This window comes from Rhagoletis zephyria, unplaced genomic scaffold (assembly GCF_001687245.7).
Source record: "Rhagoletis zephyria isolate East Lansing unplaced genomic scaffold, Rhagoletis_zephyria_1.1 Rzeph_scaffold_09220, whole genome shotgun sequence".
Classification (NCBI taxonomy): Eukaryota; Metazoa; Arthropoda; class Insecta; order Diptera; family Tephritidae; genus Rhagoletis; species Rhagoletis zephyria.
In genome coordinates, this window is record NW_016166299.1 from 1 (window position 1) to 9,268 (window position 9,268).

Genomic DNA, 9,268 nt, shown 5'->3' on the forward strand with positions numbered 1-9,268 from the left:
TAAAAACATCCAAATAGTAGATATATAAAAACATCCAAATAGTAGATATATTTAAACCTTTGGCGTCTTAGCTTCATATACACTATAGAGTATAGCATATATATGCAAATATAAATTTACTGCATATCGTATACTCGTAAAGGAATTTGAAAAAGTTTTAGAAAAATATATACATTAATAATAAATATCACCATAACTTGGTAACGTTTGTCCCAACCTAGTAGTTGCTTGCAATCTCACACTCTTCCCATTTATGATCTTTACAGACCGACATCGATGTCTCCGCAATTAGAGAATGCTTAAACTACCAAAAGGCTTAAAAAAGAAAAAGAAGAAGTCGAAAAAGGATCAAGAACTCTTCACCGAAGAGGAACTAGAACAATATAAGCGCGAATTACGAGCCAAACAAGAAGCAGCCGCTGCTAAATCAGACGCTGGTGAATCGGACGCAGCATCAGACGTTGAGGGTTTAGCACTAACAGCTGCATCCACATCCACATCAACTTCTGCACCTGTGCCAACTGAATCTGCTGAGAGTAAAGCGGACACAAGTGTCAACGGCGCCGCAGCGCCAGCAGTAGCTGCAAAAAGCGCCGGCGAGGACGAAGAGTGGGCGAAATTTAAGGCTCTAACATCGGGTGTCGATTCTATACTACATAAAACTCAAGACGAATTAGATCGCATCAAAAAGGAGTCTTTCTACCAACGTTTACCATCAGCAGCGGAAAAGAAACGTCTCGAAGAAGAGGAGGCTGCGCGTCGCGAGGCGGAACGCTTAGAGGAGGAGCGTCGCAAGGCTGCCGAAGTAGAAGCGAATCGCGATAAACTAGCTGAAGCAGTTGTTGAGCTATCCGAATCTGAAGACGACCAGGACGAGGAAGTCGGTGACATCTTTTCCACTGACTATTTAGAGGCTATAACTAGCGGTGAAATACAGTTAGGAGTCGTACCTGAGTCACCGGTATTAGAGTTTGACGACGGACCCGATCCGTTTGATACTGCTTATGCGGAAAAAGTTATTGTTGGTGCAGATAAGGCAAAGGGAAATAAGAAACTTGTGAGTCTTGGTGCCGCGGTTGAAGTCCTCTCGGGACGTGTAGATCGTGAGCACGCGCTTGCGCTTGCCAAACCGAAACGTAAGCTACGAAAGGGTATACAAAATTTGCTGCTGAGCGAGAGCATCGATCTTGCTGATCAGGAAGTTGAGATAGTCGCGCCAGAGCCACAGAAGAACTTACTCGACGAATTAGTCGATGACGTGCCAGTACCAGATGCACCTATCGATTTAAGTGTTTCGTTGCATTTGCATTTGATACAACCGAAGAAGGCCGAAGACGAAGAGGAAGAAGAAGAGCTCGACACCGGCGTACCGGATTTATCAGAATTCGATGCACTTAAGGACGATGATGATGATGAGTTTGCTGAATTAGCAGCTGAATCGTTGACCAAGAAAGAAGAGGTAAAAGTTATCACACAAATACCGCTTCCTCAGCCGGAAGTACTTTCAGAAGTTGTAGAAGCTGATTGGGCAGAATTTGAACAAGTACCCGAAGAAGAACCCACAACTGTAGGACAGGACGGCAAAGGTAAGTGTTGGGCAATATTTTATCAACGTTTAAGTATGTTCTTTTATCGAAACTAACTAACAACTGCCTTACAGTAAAACCAGCACGTCCACCTCCGCCAGCTCGACCTGCCACTGGTCCGCATATAATACCCGGTGCTATATATGTGAGTGACGACGAAGAAGATAACGTTGACGACGATCCATTCAACACCGCATACGCCGAACAGGTTATAAAGAAGACTACCGTACTAGAGGAGGACGACGACTTCGATCCGCGCGCCGAAGAAAAGGCGGGACCGCCTGCTAAGCCGCCACCACCAGCTGCAAGCTTACTTTCTCAACCAACACGAGATCTTTTAGGTGGAAGCGCTACTGACTTGTCTAAAGTTGGGCCAGCCCCCATTGCACCTACACAGGAAGCCGACGAAGACGCAGCAGATTTTGATCCATTCGACACCTCAGCTGTTAGTGCAATCGTTCGACCCAAGGCAACAGAGTTGAAATTCTTGGAGCGTGAACTACTACCTGAAAGTAATCTCAAGCACTCACTAAGCGATCCAGACTTTGATCCGCGAGCTGACGAGCCAGCTATCGCTCCCGCTCCTGCTGTAGCAATCACTGTTCCACGACCTGCGCGGCCTGCACCACCTGTGCAAATACAAAACAATAACAAGACTGCTGACTTAGAAACTGCACGTCGCAAGTCTTCCTTAAGTTTAAATATTCAGTCAAAAAGTGTGGGCTTTCTAGTTCCCTCACAAGACCTACTAGGTGCTGCGAATGACGCTCAAGGCAACAAAAAGCCATTGACACCATATTACGCACCAAGTAAAGCAACAGAGAAAATCTGCGAGAAAGAAGCCGAAGATCCCTTTGATACATCGTACGTACCAGAAACGAAACCCAGTGACGTTGAACTGAAACACCTCGAACAAGATTTATTAGCGAAAAATACACTGAAACACAGCCTATCGGATCCTGATTTCGATCCACGCGCGCCACCCACTCCGGTGCCTGCGGAAGAGCTATTGGCTGTAAAAGAAGATATAAAGACAAAAGTATTAACGCCATCGCAGGAAAGTAAAGATTTGCCAGACGATAGTATCGAGTATATAGATCCTTTCGATACATCGATAGCGTCCAACCTACAACCGGGCAAGGCAGAGCTAAAACTCCTGGAGAGTGAGCTTCTACCAGCCACACTACCGGAGATCACAACTGGTGTGCTTGATACACAAACAGACGCGCAGGAACTGGGCTTGGGAGATAAGGTGTTGACACCTTCGGTTCCTGTAAAACAAATTACACTCCCTGAAGAAGTAGATCCTTTCGATACTTCAATTGCAGAAAATTTAGCACCTGGTGCAACGGANAGAACTGGGCTTGGGAGATAAGGTGTTGACACCTTCGGTTCCTGTAAAACAAATTACACTCCCTGAAGAAGTTGATCCTTTCGATACTTCAATTGCAGAAAATTTAGCACCTGGTGCAACGGAAATTAAACTACTAGAGAGTGAATTAATTGAGCGTTAATTTAAAAGTTATCTAAAGAGGTCCAAGGCTAATTGCACGCTCACCGTAAGGCAACATGGCGAACCCATTCTTAATGGACGATGATCTGGGAGGCGTTGATGCCGACCCAGCAGCCAATCCGTTCTTCTCCAAAACAGATGGCGAAGAAGCTGAATTGGAAACAGATAATCCATTTGCCGGTCAATCTAATCCATTTGCATTTAGCGATGAACCCGAAGAAGGCGCCGCGCCAGCTTCTGATCTTGATCCAGCAATGAGCTTCTTTGGCACAACTATTGAGGCGGAAGATGATACGCTTAGTATTAAGTCTACAGCCGAAGAGGAAGATGAAACCTCTAAACGTGGTCCACCACCCAGGCCGGTGCCACCGCAAACGCAGGAACTTATCAACGCGGTTTCCAATCAGATGGAGGAGGCAAGCTCCGAGCTACTCGGACGTATACCAGCTACTCGTTCCCCAAGCCCTATATCAATGCGTGATCTACACTCACCCAGCCCCACACCAGATTCCGGCTTAGCTGATCTACTAGATGTGTCTGACAGTGGTTCGTCGGGCAATACGCAAGGATTTGACCTGGACTTAGCTGGCAGTGGCACCAACAACAGTGCTGATAATCCGTTTGGGGTACCAACGGCCATTCCTAGCTTACATGGTGCCACACCCATGCCTTCACCGGCAAAACAGCAACCCCCGCGACCCCCACCACCACGCCCAGTGCCACCGAGACCCACACCACCCACTGGTGTGCCAGCGCAACAAAATCAACCGCCTCCGCGGCCAACTCCACCAGTACCCGAACCAGCATCTCATCCAGTTGCAGATCCATCAGATTCAGAGGATCTATTCGATATGTTTGGCACAACAAAGCCACCTAAACCGCCACCACCAAAGACAAAAGAAGACATTTTAAGCCTGTTTGAGAAACCAGCACAACCAGTGACAAAACCTGATCTGTTAAGCGATGATCTCGTACTCGATCATACAGCGGAAACACCGGAAGAAAAAGAAGAAGATGAAAACAAATCAGGAGAAGATCCTATTTTCACCTCGATGCTAACACGTCCCGATGACAGCACACATGATATTACATCACAACCACAAGCAGCAGATCTTAACATATCGATGATAAATAGTATGGAGAGGAAAGAACTGGTTGTCGACGAAACTAAGCCACGTGCCCCAACTCCTGACATTGAAATAACTACCGTCGAAGATCTTCCCCGATCAGATGATGAAGATGAACCAGAGCCCGTAAAACCAGTACCACCAGTGGTCATTGAAACTGAGCCAAGCCCCGATGGCGAAGAGGAAGAGAAAGAAGAAAAGGACGCAACACTTGCGACTGCCGAACCGGCAGCAAACACATCGGTCGATTCCGATCATAGTCCTCCTACGGAATCTGCAGCAACCACTCAAGCTGTGCCTGAGTCATCGGCGGAGGCAACTACCGAACAACAGATTAGTGAGTTTGAGCAAATGGATACAGGTTTAGACTTTGCACCTGCCAGTGCAGTTGCAAGTGGTGCAGCTTCCGCAAATCCTTTCGCAAGTCCTGATGAGGAAGAAGAAACGTACCCACCACCCTCTGTGGTGACAAATATATTTGCCATGGACGATATGGACGCTGCAGTGGTGACAAATATTTTTACGACAGCGACGGATTCAATCACAACTTCGGCTGTGCCAGTGAATATATTTGCAGCAGATCCGGATCCGGAACCAGAGCCAGTGACAGTCACCGCACCGCCATACACAGCTAATAATATCTTCGCCATCGAACCGGATGAGTTTGACGCTTTCTCGGCCAAGTTTGATTCCGTTAAAAAGGATAACATTAGTATACTTGATGGTTTTGGCGGCTCTGGCGCTGTGACACCGTCCGGTGGAGATGGTAAGTTTTAGCGAGCTATTTTTGTGGGTACAATTAGAAAATATTAAAAAATATATATTTTCAGCTTGGGGTGACAGCGCATTTGGTTCGCCTGCAACAACCAACAACGCTTTCGGCGCATCAGATGCTTTCGACAATGAGGATGATGACTTCTATGCAATGAAAGCGCCCATTCGCGCTGATTCTGTTGAGTCGGTGGACAAGGAGTTCAATGTTGTCATCCGCCCGAAAGGTGATACCACAAATGCCATTGCACCTCAACTGGCACCACCACCGCCCCCAGCGCGCGCTACCAGCGGTCAGCTGTCAAGCGATACGTCGCCAGCTGTCAACCCCTTCGAAGACACAGGTTTCCCGGCACCAGCTCAAACTGACGAAAACAAAGTCAAACGCACAGACTCCCAGGACACACCACAAACACCGCTGTTCGATGAAGATGTCTCGCAGCCACTGGAAGACTTTCCACGATTAAACTATGTTGGACCCGGCTGGGAAATGCAGCTACGACAACCGAATAAGAAGAAGATAACCGGTCAACGGTTCTGGAAGAAAATCTTTGTACGTTTGGTAGTGCAGAACGATGTGCCCGTCGTACAGTTGCTCAATCAGGCAACAGACAAGCAACCATTCCAAGAATTGCCACTTCAGCCGTCATACTCTGTGTCAGAGATCGGCGCACAGCAGTACGATCAGTTTGGAAAAATTTTCACCGTCAAACTGCAGTACATATTCTATAAAGAACGCCCGGGTGTGCGACCTGGACAAGTGACCAAGGCAGAACGCATTACCAATAAATTGACTAAATTTGCACAATACGCCATTGCGGGTGACTACGAGGGTGTGAAGGAGTTTGGAAGTGATTTGAAAAAGTTGGGTTTACCTGTTGAACATGCGCCACAATCGTCACAACTATTTAAGATTGGCTCGATGAACTACGAAGATATGAAACAGTTTTCGATCTGCATCGAAGAGGCACTTTTCCGACTGCCAGCGTTGCGTGAACGTGCGCTCGTCTACAAGATGGAGGAGGTACAAGTAACGGCGGTCGATGAAATCGTTGTAGAGCAGGACTTCGAGGGCAAGATTTTGAAACAGATAGCGCGCGTGCGTTTATTCTTCCTAGCTTTTCTCACAGGTAACTGCATAAGGAGGTGAAGTTTGATTGCGCTTTAAGCTAAAGGGAAATTTTGAAATTCCAGGCATGCCCTCAATTGAGTTGGGAGTGAATGATATGTGGCGCCAGGGTAAAGAAGTGGTAGGCCGGCACGACATCATACCAGTAGCCACTGAGGAGTGGATTCGCCTCGAAGCTGTAGAGTTTCATAGCGTGGTAAATCAGGAGGAATATGAGAGGACGCGTACAATTAAGTGAGTTTTGTTTTTCGGATTCCGTAGCGCGCAGTTAATTGTAACATTTGCTTCCCGAATAGGTTCCAGCCACCGGATGCAAATTATATAGAATTATTACGTTTCCGCGTGCGTCCACCCAAAAATCGCGAACTTCCATTACAGCTCAAAGCTACTTGGTGTGTGACTGGCAATAAGGTAGAGTTGCGTGCCGATATACTTGTGCCAGGCTTTACATCGCGCAAATTGGGCCAAATACCATGCGAAGATGTGTCAGTGCGTTTTCCAATACCGGAATGCTGGATTTACCTGTTTCGTGTAGAGAAACACTTTAGGTGAGATTGAGAAGCGAATACGTTTGCCACATAAATAAATTATGAACTACATACTTTCCACTATTCCACAGATATGGCTCAGTTAAATCGGCTCACAGACGTACTGGCAAGATAAAAGGCATCGAGCGCATATTGGGCGCAGTCGATACGCTGCAGGAATCACTCATAGAGGTCACCTCTGGCCAGGCGAAATATGAACATCATCACCGCGCAATTGTTTGGCGGTGCCCACGTTTGCCAAAAGAAGGACAAGGTATGTAACAACGGGCAAAGAATTGAATGGAGGCTTCCCACATTAGACGCATTGATATTTCAATCTGTTTTTTCAATCGTAGGCGCTTATACTACACATCAATTGGTTTGTCGCATGGCACTCACCTCCTACGATCAAATACCAAGCGAATTGGCACCCTACGCTTTTGTTGAGTTCACAATGCCAGCGACACAGGTGTCGCATACGACAGTGCGTTCGGTGAGCGTACAAGACTCGGATTCTGATGAGCCGCCAGAAAAATATGTGCGCTACTTGGCACGACATGAATACAAGTATGTGGCAATTTTAATAATTTTATAAAAAAATAATATGGATTATAACCATTGCTAAGTTGAATTCTCCTTTCTGTGTTGCCGGAAAAGAGGGGCGGAAGTATTTTTGCGTAGAACTTCCATAAAATAAAATAAAAATAAAAATAAAATAAAAATAAAATAAAATAAAATAAAATAAAATAAANATCTGTGTTGCCGGAAAAGAGGGGCGGAAGTATTTTTGCGTAGAACTTCCATAAAATAAAATAAAAATAAAACAAAAAAAATAAAATAAAATAAAATAAAAAAAAATAAAATAAAATAAAATAAAATAAATAAAATAAAATAAAATAAAATAAAATAAAATAAAATAAAATAAAATAAAATAAAATAAAATAAAATAAAATAAAATAAAATAAAATAAAATAACCTGAAATAAAATAAATTAAATTAAGATTCATTTATAAAACCAAACAAAAAGAAAAATAAAAAAAATTAATTTTTGAAATTTTATTGGACCGGGGTTCGAACCAGAAGCAATATGGCGCGTGAAAAGGTTCCTTGTGTCTGAAAATCCGAAAAAAAATTAAATTTTAATTAAACTTTATTGATATTTTTATTTTTTTTACAAGTCCTAGCTGAAGTGCAGGTGCACACCATACAACGCTTTNTACAATAAGATTCATTTATAAAACCAAACAAAAAGAGAAATAAAAAAAATTAATTTTTGAAATTTTATTGGACCGGGAGCAATATGGCGCGTGAAAAGGTTCCTTGTGTCTGAAAATCCGAAAAAAAATTAAATTTTAATTAAACTTTATTGATATTTTTATTTTTTTACAAGTCCTAGCTGAAGTGCAGGTGCACACCATACAACGCTTTATCTTACTAATTTAAATTTTTTAATTATTCATATTTATTCGCAGAGTTGGAATTGAGACAACACATGGCGAAAGTACAAATGCGTATTTAGCTGCAACGCGTCCAATACGTGAGGAACCAACGCCCAAACCAGCGGCGTCTCCAGTGCCACCAAGTGATTCGGATACAGATTCGAATTAAGCAAACCGAAGCACGCTAAGGTATATCTTAAACAAAAATACTATATACATACACACATATATACACTTAAAATACATACTTGCATACATACAAAAAAAAAAAACAAAAATAGAAGTCACTAGGGTAAAACCATTGTAGAAACAATTCATTAAAAATCAATGCTTGCAAATCAAAGAGCAAAGGAAATGTTGTTAAAAACGCATAAACATAATTAAGTTATTTACAAAAGCTAGCAAAGCGGCAAGATTTTGTTGGAAAAAAAAAAAATACAGCAAAATACATCTGAGACAGAAAGGTAGATCAACTCATATGAAATGCAAAATACTCGTATTATAATTGTTTATGTATGTATGAATGTGTAAACACAACACACACACAGCAAATCAATCATATATATTCGTAATTAAAAAAAAAATTAAATAAAAAATTAGAAAAACAAACTACTTATGAAGAATGTATTGAGAGCTCATGCTGGCGGCGGAAACGTTGAAGACCATCTACATCGAAGCAATATAGCGTTATATGCTGCATATTGCGCGTAGTTAAAGGATATTTAGAAAACCAAAACTTTATAGAACTTTCATAAGCCATCTAATCATTGTTCGTCAAATGGTACTGTAGAGACAAAAAAAAGAAATGAGTTCGCTAAAAGGCAAGATATGCACGTACACATACTTACATACATATATACCTACCCGCATACATATAGATTAGTTGACAATAAGAATTTGATGAGGAGGAGGAGGAGGAGTAGCAGAAGCAGGAGGGTTGAATAGGAGAGAAGAGAAGAAGTTTGTTATTTCCGTGTTAGTTACATACTTGCTGTACTTAATATTTACTTATTTATCCATGTTTGTATCTATTTATGTACATACTTACGTAATTACTTATGCAAATATCAGGTATATTTCAATAACTTAAAACGCTTTAATTGCAATTAACAATTGTTAATATGAATTTCTGCATAGTACTAAAAGGCATTAGTTTATAGTNAGAATGTATTGAGA

At 42.6% G+C, this 9,268-nt stretch overlaps 2 protein-coding genes across 2 annotated transcripts; both read left to right on the forward strand.

The window, feature by feature from the left end:
* Nucleotides 1-72: 72 nt before the first annotated feature.
* Nucleotides 73-3,112, forward strand: stnA (stoned A). Its single transcript, XM_017631766.1, has 3 exons — nt 73-1,586; nt 1,661-2,838; nt 2,963-3,112. Exons 1-3 carry the CDS (start codon nt 296-298, stop codon nt 3,098-3,100), a joined length of 2,607 nt encoding a protein of 868 aa, XP_017487255.1. The 5' UTR covers nt 73-295; the 3' UTR covers nt 3,101-3,112.
* A 27-nt stretch (nt 3,113-3,139) lies between these two features.
* stnB (stoned B) lies at nt 3,140-8,515 on the forward strand. Its single transcript, XM_017631765.1, has 7 exons — nt 3,140-4,992; nt 5,057-6,127; nt 6,192-6,360; nt 6,423-6,674; nt 6,746-6,927; nt 7,010-7,220; nt 8,126-8,515. Exons 1-7 carry the CDS (start codon nt 3,156-3,158, stop codon nt 8,259-8,261), a joined length of 3,858 nt encoding a protein of 1,285 aa, XP_017487254.1. The 5' UTR covers nt 3,140-3,155; the 3' UTR covers nt 8,262-8,515.
* The last annotated feature ends 753 nt before the right edge of the window (nt 8,516-9,268 follow it).